This window comes from Strix uralensis, chromosome 7 (assembly GCF_047716275.1).
Source record: "Strix uralensis isolate ZFMK-TIS-50842 chromosome 7, bStrUra1, whole genome shotgun sequence".
NCBI classification, from domain to species: domain Eukaryota; kingdom Metazoa; phylum Chordata; class Aves; order Strigiformes; family Strigidae; genus Strix; species Strix uralensis.
Window position 1 is genome coordinate 6,531,342 of NC_133978.1, and position 22,177 is coordinate 6,553,518.

The 22,177-nt window shown below is 35.6% G+C and overlaps 2 protein-coding genes across 6 annotated transcripts in view; one reads left to right on the plus strand and one right to left on the minus strand.

Moving 5' to 3' along the window:
* The window catches only part of CTNNA3 (catenin alpha 3), a 544,925-nt gene that overhangs the window by 148,813 nt on the left and 373,935 nt on the right, over window positions 1–22,177 (plus strand). The gene's annotated exons all lie outside the window — the stretch shown is intronic.
* The window catches only part of LRRTM3 (leucine rich repeat transmembrane neuronal 3), an 89,301-nt gene continuing 74,531 nt past the window's right edge, over window positions 7,408–22,177 (minus strand). For both annotated transcript variants that reach the window (XM_074874306.1, XM_074874305.1), the window contains one exon: window positions 7,408–9,491. In XM_074874306.1, coding sequence (XP_074730407.1) covers window positions 9,282–9,491 — 210 coding nt within the window. In that variant the 3' untranslated portion in view covers window positions 7,408–9,281. The remainder of the gene's footprint in view (window positions 9,492–22,177) is intronic.

A 22,177-nucleotide genomic window follows, 5' to 3' on the forward strand; every position in this document is an offset into this window, starting at 1 on the left:
TTGTGTTACTATCTTATCCTTCTGATGTAACATAACATCTTATTCACCTATTTTTGCTGCCATGGCAGATGAGGTAGAGAGCTTGTTGAATCTAAATGTCGTATTTTCATCCCGTCCCCAGAGGATTAAACCTGATTTGGGACCAATCAATATGAATGAGCAGCTTAATTTGTACCTTCCCATTTTCATTATTTCCTGTTTACCTGCTTATCTTGATCTGTTACCATAATGACCAGTTACACAGTTTTTGTCAAGTCCTTCATAGTTGAATCATTTTGGTCTTCCTTTTATTTCAGCTTCTATTACTGTTTTCTCTCATTTCTCCATTTTACACATCTACCCCTTCTCCTGTACAGATAGAATTAATTTTTTTCTTAGTTGAATGTATTTCCTAAAGTTTGTGTCGTAGGAGAAGATGTTTTCCAGTGAAATGCTGATTCATTTTTGGACAATTTTAATGGAGATACTGGATTTGCATGAGAAATAACTGTAAAGATCTTAAGAGCTGTTATTGGTAGCTAGCACATCTTACCAACAATTAAGAATGAGAGTTTGCTTATTTATCTCTTCAGTCAGACAGTAAATTTATAAAGAAACTCATACAATTTCAGATTAGCTGACGTGTTGATGCTACAATATATATGTTAAAAGATTTTCCTTTTATAATGCTTGCTTAGTTTTTTAAATTATTTTCCAAGGTTGCCTTTATAATTGAGAGTCTTGAAAACTGTGGTGTTAATGGAAAAATACACCACTAAAGCATAGCAGACCTCTGCTCTTGATAGTCAGCATTTTACGTCCTCATTGCCCCACGTAATTGAATTAATTTTCATATGAGTAATATTTTGGTGTCCTTGCATTTACTATTGTTTGTTTATTTATATTTTAGTAATTCTGTCTTTGATTTACTTTTTCACTTCCTTTGGTTTCCCTTTCCCTTCCTTTGGTTTCACCTTTTAGGTGAAACAGGTCATTAGCAATTACTTATTTTTAACAGAAAAGCACTTGATTGAGACTCTAATGTAGAGTTATTTATTTGCCTCCTAGAGCAGTTGGTGAAATGAGATTTAAATGTTTGCATATGTGGGTCTTGTCTTTGTTTTCTCTGTGGTCAGTTACTCCTTTTAGTTCATGTACATAAGGCCAGTTTTTTTTATCCCTCTTCATGATTTACATTTGGATACTTTCTTACTGATTACTCACATATACAGAAGATATTTAGTACAAGAGCAAATAGAAATAAAATGTTTTTCATTTGGGAGGAAGGCAGAAGTCTTTTTCTTTATTAGGTTGTTTGCCTGTGTTTATTCAGTGCAGACTTAAGTTTAATCCTTCTCATCTTGTATTTTATTTAGTGCCTTTTTAGCCTGCACCTCCTTTTAAAAACCGGCCTTAAATATCTTCTATTCTAACTCCATATAGTTTTTGAGAATATATATATTTTTTTTTGTTCCTGCAGCGTAACTTAGTTGCATTTATGATGTTTATATCTCCTTTCTTTACATCCTTTCTCAGGAGTAACACTGAATTATTCTTTGTATTTAAATCACTTCAAGTTTTAGCTAGCAATGTCAGTGTTTTATTTCAGTAAATATTGTATTTTTGTGGGATTAGTAATGCCCCTGCATAAATTTCCCCCCCTCCTCCGAATTTTGTAAAAGAAAAACTTAAACACAAAGTCCTACAACAGGCCATTAATGCTTATTTCTGGAAGCACAAATTAATTTATTCTTTTTCAAAGAATAATTTTGGGTTTTAGTAAGATACTTGCATATGACATGAAGAAATCTTAGACTATAATTTAGCAGTATAAATGATCTGAAATCAATTCTTAATTTCAGTGCGTTTCTTAATTTCTTTGGTAAAGAAAATGTAGAACTTCAAAAATCCTGAGGCAAAATGCATGCAGGTAGGGAAGAAAAGAATGAACAAGTGCCAGAGCTTGTGAATATGGGAGAAGAGACTGGCAGCAATTTATATTTGAGTTGTCATTTTAAATTTAAGCCATGAAATTGATCCTGCAGTGTAGAACAGAGGCAGATACCTGTTTGGGATTCGGGTATCATCAACAAGATTCTTTGTAGATTCAAGGAGTTATTCAAAGAAATAAAGAAATGGAAGAAATCTTCAGGAAAATAGTAACATAACAATGGCTATATTTAAGCCAGACAGTAGACAGGATTATGAATCCTGTTTTACAAATCTTGTGAATTATAAAGTCTTAAAAATGGAAATAGAAATTTAATCAATAATACTTATTCCCAGTCAGGTTCACTAACTACATTCCTATTTAAGTATATAATTTAAAAAGATTTTTTTAAAAACTGTCCTGGTCATCTTCACAAGCAGTGCATCTATCTTTCTGAATGAAAGCTCAAATTTTGGAGAATATCTTACTTCTCTTAAAACATCATGAGACTTTCAGTCAGTAGTAACCTGTATGGCATTTTTCAAGATGTTCATGCACATATGGGTGTAGACCTCCAACAGCTACAAGTAGCAATTAGGTTAGGCAATAAGGAAAAATATTGTAATGGCAAGAATAGTTAAGCATGGATAGAGATTGAGGTAGACACTGTGTTCCCCAGACTGAAAGTTTTTGAAGACGTTAGAGAAGTGTTTATCATAGTAAAGCTGATTTTGCTTTGAGATGAGGAGGACATCATGTTTACTCCTTCCATTTTTAGTCTGTGTTGTAATCAATTGATGAAAGTGGAATTAGGACAGTTTATTCTGACATCTATTAATCAAATGTATTCAAGTCTTGAGGGTGCAAAGAGATTAAAAAAAACCAAAACCAAAACCGAATTCACCTTGTGTAGTGGTAGAACAACAAAGAAGTTGATTTTTATTAGCATGTTATAGTGTTAGCATATTTATGAGTTTATTGTTGAAAGATCTAGTGGTGAAGTAAAAGGCACTTGAGTCAGACAAGCTTTGCAATGTGCTTAGTAGGCAGCAAACCTGTTTAGCTCTGGAGATGGATACCTGAAAGGCATTCAACATTTTTTATTTTCCCCCTCCAGTAATGCAGCCCAAATAGTTTTGTGTTTTGTTTTTTTTTTTTCAATTTCTTGCATTCTCAGTTGTGACTGTTAGAACCTGCAGAAAGATGCAAGTTGCAGAAGTGTAAGGAGAAGAAATATGAACTGTCTAGATAATGCTAAAGCAGAAGACAAGGAAAAAAAAAAATCTTCTTCATGAATCTTACTTGCATATTCAGATATACCATTGATACCTGTGTTTTTTCCTTTCCTGAAAAGGAGAATAAGGCTTTTGGCTAGTGAAGTCTAGACTAATTGTTTGAGTTTACAGGTTCTTTAAAAATCAAGTTACCTACAGCAAGATGTAAAAGGGAGGTGCATCATCATTACTAGAAAAGTAAATAATTTTCATTATTTCTTTTGAAAGACTAAATGACAACAAAATATATTCGATATGAACGGTTCATTTAATGGCTTTCCATGCCTCATTTATGTCACACTCTTGTATAAAACTACTGAAATTATTGAAGTGCGCAGTGCTGGAGGGACACATTGCTTTCTTTTAATGATTATTCTCATCCCTAGTTGATGAGTTTTTGTTCTCTAAGAAGCACAGAATTAGTATATACAATTTTTAAATTATTTGACTTTGAAAGATGTTTCATTGGTGCAATCACTTTATGATTAGATTGCAGATAGAACTATTGCTGAATTTCATCCACTTATTTCTTATGGAATACAAAGTGGAAGATACTCTGTGAAAGCTGGAAAAACCATATTCTTACATAAATGAACCATTTAAATTCCTTTAGTGTTTATTACAATGACATCCATCCTGTTTAGGTCAGTTGACTTAAGGCAACTTCAAACATTTATGTTAATCCAAAGAAATTCCATACTAATGCAAAATTAATTAATGCTCACTTGTATATTATTATTGTTACATGTGTCATGTCTATAGTGGTGACGCTTTGAAGTGTCCACTATTATGAATGTATCAGAGATTTAATGTAACAGGCCTGGGTATAATGAAATTCATGTTGCAGACTCATTTGCTCTTACACAGCAGGTGCTCCTTTGTAGTTAAGCAGCTAAAGAGACAGTTTTCAGAATGAGATATTTACATGCAAAATTGATGTTGATAAAGTAGAATATAAGCTTGATGCCATGTGGGATTTTCACAGTTGTACACGCTGCACTTCAGCTTACATAAAAATTCTTGGCAAGGTTCTAGTGGCAAAATGTTAATTCCTTAGGTGTTCATTAAAATAACATTAATCATGAACTCTGATGTTCACGTTGATTTATTCTGAAACTTTATAATTAAAATTAATCAGGTTCTATAATTAGGTAGAGCAGGGAAATGGAATTTGGCCTTGTTACTTTATAATAGAACTAATAATTCACTGAAATGTTAGAATTTTTTTGAGGAATTTAATGAACATCTGCTTTTAAATATGGATCATACAGTCAAACATATATCTCATAAGAGGTTCATGTGTGTGTGTGTGTCTGTGTTGAAAAGTGTTTTGCAATACTTTGTTAGAAACAGGCTTATTTTTTGTTTTCCACTGTGATGGACTTGAGAAAGCTGAAAAAATATTCTGCTCTCTGGTGACATGAATCTTGATTTTAAGACCCCCCTGAGGGAAATCTGATAATTAAATCTACAGGGTTTCAGATAATGTCTGTACTTCAGATGACTGGATGGATGCTATTCAAGTTACCTGGAAGTCATCAGTCTGTCATTATTAATTACATGATAATCATGTTTCTGTGTCAAAAATGGAAGTGAAAAGTGTTATTATTACACTATTCTGTCATTTCTACTAGAACAAAGAGGCAGCTTTTCTTGTCAAAGTAAATTTCCTTTCTGCAGGACTTAATGTTACAAATTTACATGGCTTCAGAGAAGCTGTCTACACTTTCAAAGAGGGACTATTAAGACACCGCATTTGGCTCAGTAAGTCCTCAACCTACAAATTGTTGGGAACTGTAGGGGCATTCCAGGGAAATACTGCTGTGTGTTTGCCCTATTCTTTAGTTCTTTGGGTTTCATCTTTCAGTTGCTGTTTGAGACAGGCTATCAAGCCTAGATGTACCTTTGATCTGACCAAGTAAATCCATTATTATATTAATTTACAGATATTTATGTCTTCACTGGTAAGATTTGCCTTCAGGAAGCCCAGGCCCCTGGGATCCATGCAAAAGTCTGGAGTAAAAAAATCTTTCCCTCAGAAGAGGAGGATCAGGCTAGGGAACATGAGTTGAACTGTTCTTTTTTCACCAGTTCAACAGACTATTTCTGCTAGACCAGCTCGAAACTAAATACAGCTGCTTGTATTTGCAACTATATGTGATCATGTTATTTGCTTAAATTAATCATCTTTGAGTACCTACATTGCTAATAAAGCAGTTCCCAGAATTTGTTACAGTTCTGTTGATACCAGAATCCTGGCTTTACTTTTCTAGTCAGTGGTGTTGCCCTTGCAGTGTTGTTTTTCTGTTTTGTTTTCCATTCACATTACTGGTTTTGCACAATTTCTGTTCTCTTGTCCAATCTGAGGATTGGAAATAACAGTAAGAGATAAAAAATATCTTGAGAGGCATGGGGAGAAATTGAATGGCTGTCAGTAAAGCAAGCTAATAGGCAACTTCTGAGGGTGGTGCATTTTCTGTTTGTATGTTGCCAAAAGAATTTTGATATTTGTGATTTATCTCTGAAAACTGTGTGTGTGTATATATATTTTTTTGTTAGTGGTAGCTCTCAGATCCCAGTGAACTTGTGAATATTTTGTACAATGCCTTATACTGTAATTTTTGATCACTTTTTAATTGAAAGAGTCATATGCTTTCTTGTATAGATGTTATTTTGGTGGGTTTTTTATATACTGTCTTGAGACATGTGCAGTAATTTGTCAGATTAATCTTCACATATGCCTTCTTCTTTAGATAGGACCTTGATTCAGATACTTGTGCTCAGTTCCCTAATGGGTGTTTCAGCCCTGTAAATTGCTATAAAAGCATGATCCACTGATGGATGGTGTGAATTGTTGCTTGTAGCGAGATTTATTTTTAAAATTGTCTGGGTTTTTTATTGATAGAAGTTATACTCTCTATCAGTTTGTATTTTGCAAGCATAATTAATTTGCCCAGCTTTTTCTAGATAAAATGATCTACCAGGGTATGGTGGTATCACTTAACTGTAAGACTGAGATTGATGGTGTTGTTGGCTACCTCTTTCTGGTTAATGTATCTTATTGCAGAGGGAAGTGATATATGAAAGTGACCCTCTGTGAATATATATATGAACCCATAAGCTCAGCCTACTTTCTTCTTGCTAACTTGCAGCTTAGAAAGCTGGGGCTTTATTAGGTGATACTTTGTTTCATTAGGTGATATTTTGTTTTGTCCATGTGTTTCTGTGCACTCTGATTCGGAATATAGGTGGCAATAATCTGTTGGAAAGCAGGCATACACACACTGACATAGGACTTGAGGAGTGAAACCTTGTTTGGGTTAGTTTAACCTAGATTTTTTTTCATGATATGCATTTTTTAGGGAAGGTACCTACCTGCCATCTAGTTTTCTTGAGGACATCCATCTTGTTAAGAGTAGCAGATCTCAGGTTGATGTAGTCCATTAAAAAAATGGTACCCAGTGATATGTATAGAAAAATATGTTTTAACACTCTAGGTTTGGGGTGGGCATGTATTCCACCACTGCTTTGGGTCCTGGGGTGTTGGAGCCATTTTTCAGAGCACTGGAGTGGCCCCCTGGGGTTACTGGACTACAAATGCCCAGGAAGTATAGCAGACTTCTAAGGTGCAGAGTTGCTGCTACTTCTGTGACACTGCTATTCTACTGTTTGTCCATTGATATGTTGGTCTTAAACTACAAGTCTTTCAGGTGAGGTCCAGAACAAACCAGATTCATTAATGTGTGCTTTCTTATTGAGAAAAAGAAACAAAAGGAAAAACCTTTGTGTGTACATAAAAATATACTTGGTTGTGCTTGTTTAACCAGATATGTCAAAAAGATTTTGTGTCTCTTGGTATAAGAAAATATTTTATCCTAAATTCCTTAGCCTAAGTTCATTAGCGTGTCTAACATTGAAAATATCCATGTTGTACAGTTCTCCATAAATTAGAAGTACATGGAGCCTTTGAACATTTGTGCATTTTAAGTAATGGCATCAGTGCCAGGACCACATTCATGCACCGTAAATATTTGAGGGCAGTGGATCAAAGTAAAGAATAGGAATGACAGAGTAAGAATAACTGAAATAATCTTTTTGGGAGGATGGTATTTGATCTTAACAGCTCAGGCCTTCTATTATGACCAGAATGCCTAAACATTAAACAACTTGGAAATGAAGCAGTTAACTTCTTCCTGGAGTACAAAAGTCACTCAACTCCAGAATGACACCTGCATTTTTGGTTTCATTTTATAATTAGCAAAATGTATTTTCAAACTGTGCATAGTAAAATTCCAGCACTGTAGAAGATCACCAGAAATTCAAGAACCCATGTAGTAAAGAAATAAGAAACTGAAATGTGGAGGTTTAAGATGAGTCTTAAAAAAAACAAGTAATGTTTTGAATAGCAAATAATTTATGCAAAATATGTTACAAAATCTAAGATGCTAAATAAATAACCAATACAATGTATTCTGTTTTGACACTTTTCTTTCCACTTAAAAGATAGTGAATGCAGATTCATTTGTTAACAATATTTTGAAGCTCTTTTTCATTATATTTGTTTTATATTTTGTACAAACAGTTGAACTGTAAATTTCTGTCTTCTGCTTTGAAGCTACATGAAAATATGGTGGGATAAACATTCAGAAAAATAGATTTGTGGTTATATAATTTCTCTTTATTATAAAAAAAGTTGATTCACCATATGAAACTCTTTTTCTCCTATATTTTGGAAGGCTTGTGTTCCCTTTATGTTTCACCGAGTCGTCATGATATAATGTTTCAGATTTCTGTAATCCTTGTTGATTACAACATGAGGGTAGTATTATAAAAGTTGTTCTCGTACAGTATTGAGAAGTCTCGAAGATTTAAAACCAAAGAATGGGATATAAGAATGCTTCAATCCAGATATTAAATGGTAGACAAATAAACAATGTAGTAATTGTTAAAGACTTAATACTACATTTTTTTGTATTGAAAGGTTTTAGGGTTTTTTCCCTAGCTTGATGTATCATAATGTTAAAGGACTATTAATCTGTACTATTTGGTCCAAATTACTATATTTTTAAGCAAAGTAGAAGTTTCTTTCTTTTGAGTAACGTTTTACATTCTAGAAGTATAGTTCTACGGGCTTGTTTCTGTTGCTGTTTCTGTCAGCAGCCATCTTTGACAGAAGTAAGTTTTGGGCCCATTTGTCTTTAAGTAGAAATACAAATGCCTGATTTGGCAGGCTCTACTTTCACAGCAGATTTCATAAAGACAGCTGCCTATTGAAGTCTGTGGTCCATATTTTCTTGCCGAATAGTGAGAATTTACAAAACATCATCAGTTTCGGCTAACGGTTGCATACATAAATTTTGTTGTTAAAATATATCTGTTTATCATTACATTTTTCTGATTTAGAAATCAAAAATTTAGAATTCAAGGCAACAGGTAAGTTTGAGGAGAACTGTTAAACTTTTTTTGATTTTAATTTATAGGAAAACTTGGCTATGTATTTCAAGAATTTCTTAGAAGTCTGTATAGTTAAACCCTCCTTTTGGTTAATGCATTACTTCTGGAACCAGTAGATAAAATTCTACACATTAAACACGGTAAAAACGGTGCATATTCTGCAAAGGACAGAATTTTAGATTAAAGTTTTCTGGGCACAAAAGCAGTAACAAAATGATCCCTACAAAACAGAGTAACTTAACACAAGAAATAAATTTTGTTAATTTGAAACTTTAGAAACTGAAACTTGTAAAGTAAGGTGTAATTAAATTATGGTACTGTACATACCAGCTGTTCTTGGTAATTGAAACTTTACAATATGAAAAATACATTACATCTGTACAGTTTATACAGGTAGGTAGGATGAGTTTTGAAAAAGATTCACTTTAAGGGTCATACTCTGAAGTCAAAAAAAATACCGCACAACTTAACTAATTACAAATTGTAGACTTGAAACAATTAATCTTTGTGATTCGTTTTTAATTTGAACAAGGATCCTAGAATCCATAATATTATGTCTTCTCACTTCTGTCCATAATGTTACATAGAATTTGGTTGCAGCCTCTGCTACAGGAAAAAAAAAAAAAACAACAAAAAAACCCCAGTTAAGCCAGCTGCTGACTGTGTTCCTTGATTCGTGCTGCTGTTGTTATTGTGCTCAGATCCAGATCAGTTTCTAGGTGTGTATCCACTGTTTCTTCCTGGTTATTCGAGTCATAGGGCTTGTGAGCAAGCAGTTCATGATGGACTCCACAGTAACTTATCGTGGGCTGATCGTAGGCAAGAAATGTTGACACATTCATAGCCAATGGTATCTAGGGGAAAAACAAAGATGAGAAACAGCCAGTTACCAAAAGACGTAATCAAATTGTACTTGCCTGAATTTGATGTTGAAGAAATGGGCTGTCTGAAAACACTGGCTAATGCCAAATATAGTACTGCATGTAAAAAACCCTTTTCCTTCTCCATCCCTCTACCCCCTCCACTCCACCCAAACCCTGGTCTTTACTAGGGTGTTTTAAGCCTAACCACTACCACCTTTGATCTTGTGGGCCAAGACTAGGTGTGTGCTTGAATGTGTTTGTGAGCATTAAGATGTGATTGAACTCAAATTTTCTTTGGAATATAATTAGCCTCTGCTAAAATCAATCTGTCAGGGAGGAGAAAGAGAAGTGAATCAATTGGAGATATATGGAATATTTCAAATTAAACTTAAATGGCTTTTTAAGTTTAAGAGTGGTTAGTGGATCTTGCTTGAATATATCAGTGGGTGTGATATCTTTGGTCTACTGGGAAATACAGATGACATGTTTCCTATTAATTATAGCATAAGCATCGATTTGAATCTAGCAGCTTTCAGTAAATATCAGACTGTGGTAGTTGATAGCTTCATCCACTGTTATACTATGGTATCTTTGGAAGCTTCACTGTTGCAGGTGTAATTCAAATGCTTTAGGCTGAAAAGTTATGTCATAGTTTAAACCCAGCTGGCAACTAAGCACCATGTAGCTGCTCGCTCACTCCTCCCCTCCCCTGGTGGGATGGGGGGGAGAATTGAGAAAAAGCAAAACTCATGGGTTGAGACAAGAACAGTTTAATAATTGAAATAAATAGAATATACTACTACTACTACTCCTAACTGTAATGAAAAGGTAGATAAAAAGAAGGAGAAATAAAACCCAAGACGGACAAGTGATGCACAATGCAATTGCTCACCACCTACTGACTGATGCCCAACAAGTCCCTGAGCAGTGATCCTGTCCTCCTGGCCAACTCCCCCCAGTTTATATACTGAGCAGGATGTCCTATGGTATGGAATATCCCTTTGGGTAGTTCGGGACAGCTGTCCTGGCTACGCTTCCTCCCAGCTGCTTGTACATCTCCTCACTGGCAGAGAACTGAAAAATTCTTGATTTAGAGTAAGTGCTATGTAGAAACAACTAAAATATCAGTGTATTATCAACATTATTCTCATACTAAATCCAAAACACAGCCCTGTACCAGCTACTAGGAAGAAAATTAACTCTATCTCAGCTGAAACCAGGAAAAGTTATTAAATTTTTTTTTTACTATTTTCTTGGTGATTTTGAACATGCATCACCGTAGAATTATTTACAATATATTGTAGAATCAGAGGTGATATTAATACAGATTTTGAATATTTGTATTATTAGATTTATTTTTTTATATTGAGAATTGAAGGATGAAAAAGGTGACTGTATTGTAATAGCTGTGTGAGTCATGCTTAAACTGTTTAAAAATCAGATTTCCAGTCCATTGTAAAACTAAAGAGAACAACTTCTATTTGTGACTTTTATTGTTTTGCTGTTATTTTGAAGACTGACTGAAATATAATAAAACTAAATATGAAGACAGGTAATATTTAAAAGTATTTGAATTTGAAATATGAAATTATACAAAACAACTGTTTCTCATTAGCACAACTGGTTGATGCATTTGGATATCCTACCTGTACTTCTACATGCTCGTGACAGCATGTTGGAAGTCCCATTATAAACACTGCTCATATGCTATGCAAAGCATGGAGATAGACTGAAAAATATAAGGAAATAGATGATTTTTCTACCTACGTATGAGATATCCAGAGCTCATGAAGAGCTAAATAACATTCAGCTTAGATGATGGACGTATGTAGCATAGCATGTGATCACAGTCTGAACCAGAAGAATATCGGTTAAACCTGTGACAAAACTGTACCTTCATAGGATAGAATTAGAAACCCAGTGGAATGTATCTTTTTCTATCCTGACTCTTGTATTTGAAAACTTAAGGTTGAAGACACCATACTGTGTCATAGGTGTATGGTGATATATATATATCTTTATTCACAAAACTCATGAGCTCTCTCTGCATTTCATGTAGCAACCTAGAGTGTGGTGGTTTGTTGTTGTTTTGTTTGGTTTTTTTTCCTCATGATAAAGCACTAAATTAACACCTCAGGCTCTCTTAAAATAATGAAAAAAGTTCACCCGAGGAAGAACTCTGACATTTTAAATACATGCAATAAGAAGAAATGCTCCACATTTTCCCCTCTTCATAAACACTAACAGTATCTTTTTTTGAACATTTCCTTTGACAACTCAAAATGTATTTCCTAACCTAATTTCATGAATGCAACACAATATTGGATGGTGTCACTGTAGGCATGGATTACTTTTGGAGGCTGCAATGCAGTGAAGGTGTACTTTGTCCTGCAGCTTTGCTCTCATGGTAGAGGAAAGGCTACAGTGCTGCACCATGTCCTCATCATTACTGTGATCACATCCAGAACCCTGGCTCCTAAGTGATCTCCTCAAGTAGCAATTTCAGTACAACCAATACAGTTCTTAAACCCTACTGTAAACAGGACTGATGCTCTCCCTCCCAGATTGATTGTGCCTTCAGTTCCCATGGTACTGTAGGATAAAAACATCTCTGGTCCTCTTTGTACCTAACCTAAAAACTGCCATAAATTCTGGAGATGGGATGTAAGCAAAGCCACTTCCATCTCCATTCAGGTTCTGTTGACCAGACATAGGTGTCTGAGAGTTATACAGAGTTTCTTGCTGAATGAACCACTTTAATAAACAGTGAGGCTAGAAAGCATGAGATGTCCCAAAGGGTGTACAAAAAAGGAAAAGTGGCATAGAGGCTCTGGCTGTACAGGGAATCATGTAGATGTGCTGGTACTTACTTTTTTTTTCTCTGCATGCTCAGCTAATTTAGTCCTGTTTGCGTTGCCCTTTTTTTGCAGGAGCAAAAGGTGGTGAATGGCCTTGAATCACTAATGTATATCCACATTTCCATGGAAACCAGACAGCCAGACAAAATGTTGTACAATCTGGCTTCAAATCTGCTGTTGCCCACATTTTGGTTGGAATAGTCAATCAAGAGATATTTAGTGCCACATCTATCAAAATAGAAGATATGGATTGACATGCTTTGTAAAAATTAAAATCTGTGTGTTTGGAATAAGAGCTGAGGCTTGCATGCATTTTTGAAAAAGGTTTGTTGTATGTTGGACTGGAAAAAGTGTGCGTGTGTTACGATCTTCATACCTGGTCAGAGTCTCAGGAGCATTTTTTCGTATATTTTTCATGCAGTGTATCTAAATTGCTGACATTTGATCATATTCTGTTTTCAGCAACATCAGACTAGAAGGGAGGAAAGGAGCACTTTAAGTGCTTCAGATCTATAGTCAGAAACAAGCTGATTATGGTTACAGGCTTGTTCTAATTTCTTTCTGATGCTGACATGATGGCCTTGCAGTAAAGCAACTCCAGGAAGCTGGTTAGCAGTGTAAGATGGGCTAAGCAAACTATATGCGCATTTGCCATGAAATGTAGACAACGGCATACATGCATTCTTTTGTGCATACACACACGGGCCTGAGTGGGAAGGCACATAGGAAGAGATCTAAGGCCTAGCTGAGGTTAGTGAAACAGAACAATTTTTGGATTAAAGGCATTTTCCTTAGTCTGGTAAAGTTTCTGTTCTTAAAAAAATTAGCTTGTGTGGTTCTCCACTGCTGTTTTCTGAAGTGATGTATGAAATAATGTTGGCAGTTCTACCTTATTCTGGGCAGATACGAACCAGGAATGATGGCACACTTCAGAAGAATCTGCATTGGTTCTCTTGTAACCAGGTCATTCCTGTAGAATGCAAAATCTGCACCTTTTAGAAAATTAGTGATATTCAAAGTTGTTATAAAATCACCCAGATAATTTCTTCTGACCTACCCCTTTTCTTTTGTTGCATGTTTTTTCCTTCCTTAAGTGTGTCCCCTTCTGTCTCTATTTCCTTGAATGGTCAGGATCTGACCACCTGCCATGTTTCTTTTTAGTGTAAGGAGACTCCTTGGTCACTGCAGTTCATACCAGAGGTCATTTGTAACCATTAGGTGAAGCTGCTACCAACTGCTGCTTTATTGCTGTCTGCGTGTGCTTGGATCACTTTGGGCTTCTCAGATTATAGTCCTGGAACGGAGATGTCAACCCTCATGACATGGTAATTAAACAAGGACATCCCTGTTTGCATTTCCTACTTTTCATTTTTCCTTCCTGTTTCCCTTCCGATAATGGTATGTGTCTCAGTAAAAGCTCTATCTCTGTAAACCTCCTGTTCTTCAAACTTTTTTAAAAATGCAAATAAGTAATACCGCAGCATTTGTAATGATAGCTCTCATCACTGACAGCAGTTCTGCAGTAAAAAACACTGTATTGTTTAATTAGTAGTGATTTGTGAACTTCATATTGTTTGGAGTTCAGGTTCAGATGAGCATCCAAAAAGCCTCTGCTTATCTCAGATTTACAGTTCAGAAGCCTTAGAATTGCAATTACTATCCAAGGAAGCATCCATCCTGCAAGCTGAATTTCATTGCGTAGTATTAAATTTCTGTATAGTGTAGTGGGGAGAAAAGTTCCAGCAACCCTATATCTTTTCAGTAAGGAACTCTAAGACTCCAGACTTATTTTACAGAGAAAATGTAGCTAAAAGGTTGCATTTACAGAACTGTATAGCAAACCAGAATTTTTTTAAAAAATAATTCTGTTCAGTCCTGACAAGAATTTAATCCAGTGTTTGGGATGTTGATGTTTTTGCATTTCTGTTTTGATCCTCACTGGCTGGTGAAAAGTTACCACAGACTAAAAAGAAAGTTATTTGTTTGTTTTTTAAAAAAAAAGAGACTGAGAATTTGGCTCTGGCTTCTCAATAGCAATTACAGAGATCTGCAGGAAATAGGTTATTTTATCTAGAATGCAGAAGCATATTGACTACTAAACAGATGTGAACTGGTTGGGGAGGAGAATGCTTCTAGCTACAGATGAGTATCTTGGCAGCCAGCAAAGGTGGGAAAGGTTCTAGCAAAGGCATACAACACTTATTAAGCTTCTGGTGTTGTGGCTTTGTTCTTATCTGATTGCTTGACCTTGGCTTGGCTTTCATAAGAAACAGACTTGCATTTTTTTTCCCTGAATTTATTGTATTTAGACATAGAGGCAATATTTTCAGTCTAAGGATTTTGGTATTTTTTTAAATTTAATGGATGTGGGGTGTTCAAACCTCCCAAGGAGATTTCAAGACTCAGCCACAGAATCCTGGAAATGAAAGCTTGGAAAATAAAGGCATAAGGGCATAGCAACAGATCCAGAGAGGCTTAAGAATGTAGGCATGGGGAAATATGATAGGGCAAAGGAATATTATCCATGGAGATGACAGAGATAAGGAGCTGAAAAGTAGCAGATCATGAACAGGAGGGATGAAAATAAGTAAACTAGTTTGTACACTGAAATAGGAGAATAAAATAAGGTGAATAATGGAAGCAATAGAACTGATGGAGTTGTGATATATCATTCTGAAAATGTACAGAATATAAAAATGTCATTACAACATAGACATGGGAATATAATATATCAGCATATGGTCAACATATGAGAATTAAATCTATTTCATAAAGAAGTTGGTGGAATTTTCTATTGGCTCCAGTAAAAAAAAAGGAACAAGCCCTTGTAATATATACCAGGGAACCATAAAGGTTTTATTGGCATGAATCAAAATTAAATGCTTTATTCATGACCAGTGTGAAGAATCCTGTTATTTCAAATGAACCTCAAAATAAACCTGATAATTTACCATCCATTACTTTGTCTTTGTGATGTATTTGCCATATTATTTAGATTGGAGGTTAAATTTTGAGTAGTACTGTTTTTGAATCCTTATGCATGTAAAACAGAAAAAGGCTTGGAAGGAATAAAATACCTTGGGTTTATTAGATAGAGAATACATTAGAATAAATTATAATTAATGTATTTAAGAAATTTTATCTAAATTGGCTCTTCCATGAATCTTAACAACCTGATTTCAGACTTTGAATTACAAGTGAAGGCAGTTTCTATCTTTATTTAGGAACCTCCTGAATCCCTAGTTTCTCTTCTGTTTCCTATACCCGTGAACCTCACTATTAAATGTTGATCTCAGCAAGCATCACTGAACGCATTTTATTCATATTTACTAGCCAGTGTTTCTGGGACATCTTTAATTCTTCTCTAAATACCTGTTTCCCACAAGCTTTCTTATTTGCAAATCACTTGTCAAATTGTGCTTTGTGCTACCTCTGTTTACTCAGCCTCCCCTCAACTTCCCAACTTGCCTACTCCAAACTTCATTATGCTGTTGTCTTTAGCATGGCCAGCCACATTTACCTGTTTTCCTCTGTCACCCTCTGTCCTATTTTTCCATATTTCTCATCTGCATGTTTCCTATCTTGTCCCCTGCTTTTCCCTTCCATTTCTATCAGTCTTTGCTTTGCACAATGCCCGGTGACAACTTCTGCACCTGCCTCTCGCTCTCCAGTGACTCTATCCCTCTCCCGACCCACTGGTTCGGTCCTCTGCCTGCCCCAAGCTCATTCCACTGAAATGTGTCCTATCCTGCCCTCTGAGAGCTGTCTCTTGTAGCCAGACCTTGCATGGAGGCTTTAGGCACAGCTTCTCAGTTTTTCCTGTCAGCCTCTTTTCCATGCAGTCCTCCAGAGGTGCCCTTTTGTTTTCATACGCAACGTTGCAGGGCATTGTAATGCCTATCCCAGATTTTAACACAGATCTTTCAGAACATTTTACCATTTTCTATGCTCTGGTTTTCTCTCAAGAGGAAGTGATTTTCTTCAAATCCTTTTCCATTGCTTTCTAACACTGTTATTTCATAAGAGGGCTCTATTAACTTGGTTGTTTCTTTATCTTCTGTTGCTATAAGATGCAGAGAAAATGATATGTAAGAGTGTAATCCAAAAAGTTCCAGTGCTGCTGGAGTATAGTACTTCTGTGAATTTTTGGACTTGTGTTAGAAACTACTGCTTGTGCTGAATGGAGAAAACCAGATGAATATGCACCCTAGGCACAGTGTAGTAGCCTTGCAGATAGTCTGCTCCTTAGTGGTTCCTGTTTTCTTCCAATAACCTAGGTAGGTCTTGGAATATTTGAAGCACTTTTCAGGGTTCTGGTCTATTGATAAAGTTGCACAAAAATCACCTGAATGCTCATTCAAGCTTCTTAACTGGCTTCTCCTGGAAGCTGAGTCCCTGAGTCCCAGAGTCTTAGGACAGGACTTTAGCAAGATTGTTTTGTATGTTTGCCTATATCTCTTGTCCCTTCACCCCTGCGTTTGAATCCTCTCTGTGATTTGGGCAGGTTTTGCACATAACAAGTCCCTTATTTTCTCTCTTAAATAGCATGTCCAATGGCTTTTTATGAAAGCCCCAGAGGTGTCTGGTAGGTATACTTATGAAAAGAAAGTACCTATCCAATTATGGTCTTGTCCCCTTTCTTTCACTGTCTGGTTCTTCAAGCATGTATTTACTTAAAAGTGCTGTGTGGTGAAACAAGGGAGATAATTAAACTCAAGTGTCTGTTAAAGCAATGCATAAACCTGTCACAGACAATTTGAGCATCATGGATTTACAGTTCAGATCCTCATAGCTTCTCTACCAAAATGTAACTTAGCCATGGGGGTAAAGTTACCAGAAGTTACTTTTTGGTGGTGGTGGCGGCATTTGCATACGCTGTGAGGAGCCCTTACTCTAAGGCAATGAGTACTTCAGATTAAATTGTGGTCCCTTTAAAGTGCTGAAAATGGGTGGCTGCAAGAATTGCTAGCCACTTTTAAAGATCTTAGTTTTTCTTTAAATTTCTAATTTCTTAGATGTCTGTTCTTTAAAACTTCTGTCTGCATATTTCAACCTTTCAAAGCCCAAATTCTAAAGGCCTGGGAAAGGGCAATATGTTGTTAGATCAGCTGGTGGGAACTTTGGCATGAAATGTCACAAGGCATTGGTATTAACTTACCCAGCTTTACTTGTGAATGGCAGGGAGGAGTTGTGCAAGTGAAGGAATGCAAAGGGAAGGATGTCTTCAAGCTGTTTCTGCTTCTCTCAGAAAGCATTTCTACTCAGTTCAGGCTGTAATTAAAAACCTACCAGAAGTGTAAGCAGTAACAAGAGCTTTCATCAAATAGCAGAATTCTTCTTCACACAAAGCTTAAGTTAATGTCTTATTGGTGAGGGAGAATTGTGTTTTCTATTCAAAGGACACATCTGTCCAGATGTTGTACGTGATTTCAACATGAAAATTTCTGTTGCTCAGGAACACTTGCTTTTCTTCTGCTATAATTTTCCTTCTCTGCAGTAAATCTGGGCAATAACGTACAGTAGTGGTATGGTTCATGTGCTCTCCTTGGGTTTGGTAATTTTTCAGTTCCTGCATGTTCATCTCTGGTTTACCTGAATTGGGGTCCCACACTGTGAGAAGTAATGCAACCAAAACCAATCATGTATTACTATGCATCAGTGTTCTGCCCATTCTCCATTGCTGTGTTTTTAGTTATGTCAATGTAGAATTGGAATTGTAATTTTAAAGTAGATGGAATTGGCAAAAATTTTTCAGCAAGTTGAATATACTAGTTTTGACAATGGTCTCTACTAGTTCTTGAAGTGCCAAAATGAACAGCAGCTACAGAATATCACAGCTTTCTTTTTTTTAAGAAGTAGAAGATAAGAAGAAGCAGAACTAAAAAGGTTTTATTTTTCATTCTGATTCAGTTCATTGGGGTTCAGACTAAGAAATAGTGAGCTGTGGTTTCCTAAATGCTGGACATTTTGTCTTGCATGTTGTTAGCTTTCTCAAAATTTGAACAGGGTGACATTTGCTTAACATCTTTCCTTCCTCCAAAGAATGCGACATTCGTGGGATGAGAACAACTTGTGACTTGACTGGCTTTAATTGCTTACTTGTCTTTGAAAACAGTATGTATTACTTTCTATTTTATTTAGTCATGTTAGCTATTAATGTTAAAAAATGAACAAGTTATCAATACTGTTCTGCCTGACAAGGTAAATATCTGCCCTGTCTTTTTGAGTTTTTTTTTTATTTGTTTGTGTGTGTGGATTCATTTGGTTTGGATTTTTTTTTTTTTTTAAATAAGTCCTTCAAGTTCTAATATAGTGAATTGATTTAGGGAAGTAGGTATGAGAGCATATAATTACAGGTAAAAACTTATTTAATACTGAAGAGTATATTGCCCTAAAGTATTTCTAGAAGTGTTATTACAATTACATCCATACCTCTTGAGCACTAACCTTTTTAGGTTTTTCATTTGTTTTTAATTTTTATACAAAACTTGGTGTTTATTAATAGGCTTTGAAGGCATAATTACTGAAGTATTATTTTAAAAAGACGGGTCTGAACTTTTTGGGACTAAAAGTAAATCAACACAGATAAAGCTTTTACTATAGATGCTGGATAAATGATGTATTCAGTTCGAAGTATTAAATAGCAAGCATTTGTTATATATAGAAAAAGATAGCTATTTTTGTCTCAGTAAAGTTTGTTGCAGCTTGGAGAACCTGACCATCATACTGTATCTGACTTATAAGCAATAAATAATCTTAAAACGTGAAGAATTTGCATGAATAAAAAGCACATGAAAAAGATACCTTTGAAAAGTAAATAATGTGTTTGTAGAGATGTCTCAAAGAGCATATGATTGTAAGCCACACACTTGTAGGTAGATGTGTATATATATTGTACACATACACTTGTAAGTCTTGTGGACAAGCCCTAAAAGAGGTCAGTGCAGCTCCTTCCCTTCTCCTCTGCAAGTTTTAGCGTACTAAAAAGGAAACTAGACTTTATTGGTATATGTAGAAGGAAAGGGAGCTGTATGAAAGGAACCATTTTTATATTATAGAATTTATGTTATAGATTTATATTATAGATTGTTTCATATTTAGAGGAGGTCTATCTCCCTTAAAAAAATAATATATTGTATCATAAGTTGAAGAAACAACGTATTACACTTTAGAAAAACTTGTCCAAGCCAGGCTTAGTTAAACATTAGCGTGCGTTGTTTAGTTAAATACCCTAAGGCCTGGTCATGCATGATGTCTTGCAGAAACCAAAGGGAAGACATTTTGTTTAGGAGAGCTCTCTGGAGAGTAAGGTCTGTGCATGGTATTCTGTGGTATTCCCCTTAATGAGCAAAAATCGTTGATGAGTGCCTATATCCAATATCTAATCAGTTACAGTACAGACTGCAGTTATTTTAACAGAATTTCATTAAGCGTGATTGTTTTGGTTGATAGTTGAACTTCTTGGCCCATCATAGGGCTATAAGCAGGTTTTTTGAGGACTCTATTCCTCACAGGTTAGATTCTCTTATATTAGAAAGGCTTGTGTAGAGTGTGATTAATATGATCTTATTTTCTTTATCCTTCTCTAATTATTTTAATGTAACAAACAGTTTTAATATCCCCTAAGTGCTATAACAGGCAATCTCATTACTTTTCATCAGGGTTGTTTACAGAGAAATAAAACAGCAGCAAAATAAATAACACTGAATAATCCAGAAGTTGAAGTATTACCTATTCTGAGTATTCAGAACCACGAGTCATCTCCAAAGAAATCATGACCCCACCTCAAGAAAAGGAGGGTAATTTTGTTGATATCATCTTTAGCGTTCTTGTTTACTACTTAGTGTGTGAGCAGTTGGGGAATATTATATAGCTTCTGTATCTAGCTATGAAGACTAGGTTCTAATTTTAGTGAAAGCTGAAGCTCTTAAAGCTCTAATAGTAGGGGCTTTAGGAGATATCAGGAAACTTGATAGTACTGATGATATATGTGCTCCTTTTTCCACTTTGCCCTTTCTCTCTCTGATATCTCCCAACTGTTAACCTCTTTTTTTCTTACTTGTTTTATTGTTTTTCCTCTATTTTTGTCTTTAAGAGGAAGCATCCTTCTTCTTATTAACTATATTAATAATTTGTGTAACCTCTCCATCTTAAAGTTATGTTGTTGTTGGCTGCCATTAGTCTATTACCTCATTCACCTTTGCTTTTCTTTGTTTTCTACTGTATCTCTTTGGCTACTTTTCAGTAAGTGCCCTAATGTTTTCCTTTCTTAAGTGTCATATCCCAAAATATGCTTTCTTGATTCCAGGAAAGGAGATAGGAAAGCCTTGTTATGCTGAGACAAACTCACAGTGAACCCACCCCCTGCAGTTTTAAATTTTGAGCATTAGCTTTCAGCCCTTGATAGTTAAAACAGTTCTCCTGCTGAAGGGACTGTGATTGTGGGTTTCATAGTGTCCAAAGTCTGATTCTGCGAACTGCTGCATGCGGTTGTGACTAGTCTACTAGAATGAGCTGACAGACATCCACATAGTTAATCTAGTGTTTATATAAATGGGAGTTGTATGGGCCGACAGATGCCAGGGCCAAAAGATTTATAGATCTGAAGGGAAAATAACTTGTGCTATCTCTGACAGCAAGGAGAAGGCCTTACTCACTCTGCTAGTTTGACTTTTCTCTCTCAAAATTTTGCGTGTAGAAAACTGAGTTGAAGACATGTATTTCATTTGAATTCTATGTTACTGATAGCTTGAGATTAAACTGGGGTACCAATTTAAAAATCACTAAAAACAACAGCTGAAACCTGAAGCTTTCAATCCTCTTCTGACATTTCTGGAGAAGAGGTTTTCCAGTCACATCTTTAGCTGACAGAATCCTATTCACAGTGTTGTTGTAACTGAAAAGTCATCATGCACTCTCAGCAACATCGGTGTGCTGGTAAAACCCTTCATGCAGATGTGGCCATGATTAATTTTATTAGCTTAGCTTGTATGGGTCAGGATGTTCTTCAGCTGGTGCAGGAGGTCTGCTGTCAGATTGTTCTGATGAGTGTGATTGCTATCACAGCATGCTCAGCTGACTTTCAGTAATATTGAGGCATTCAATGGTCAGTGATATAATATCAGGAATATTCTTATGTAATGAAATCTCAAGTCTCAGGAGCCTTAGGAAGTATGTAAGAAAGGTTAAAAAAAAAAAAACAATAACCCCCATCCCCCAACATCACCTTACCCTTCTCTGATGCCTCTTTGTACTGCTGCATTATTCTGTGAGGCAAGGCTGACCACTACTTGAGGCTGGCCGAAGCATACCTAGATACATATGGCATGTGTGGATTAATTTAAAAGCCATATCATGAAAATGTCTCTTTGGATGTAGGAAACTACTTATGAAGAATGAGAATGTTAAGCATGTGTTCTTTATTTCATTCTCAAGTGTGTTGCAACATAAATTCCTATTTTTGTATTTTAAACAATCAGTTTCCATGGAGTGGTGTCCTCTTGCACAGTGGTCTCAAATTAATAAATTTACAAATCTAACTTAAATTCATAGTTGCATCAGCTTATTATATGACTAACATTATTTCAGTGACTAATCCAGACATACCTGTCAGAGGTGGAAAACCTATACTAAGACTGCTTTAATCCATTTGCTGATTCTTATGGTCTTAAAGTAACTGATTGAAATCCTAATGTACTCCACATGCTGAGTTTTGCATGATCTTTAAATTAGTTGGAAGACATAGACAGATTGCCTTGGGATTCAATCATTTGTTGAAGCCTAAATGGTTTGTTTATGGTAGGAAGTGTTTTATTTTTA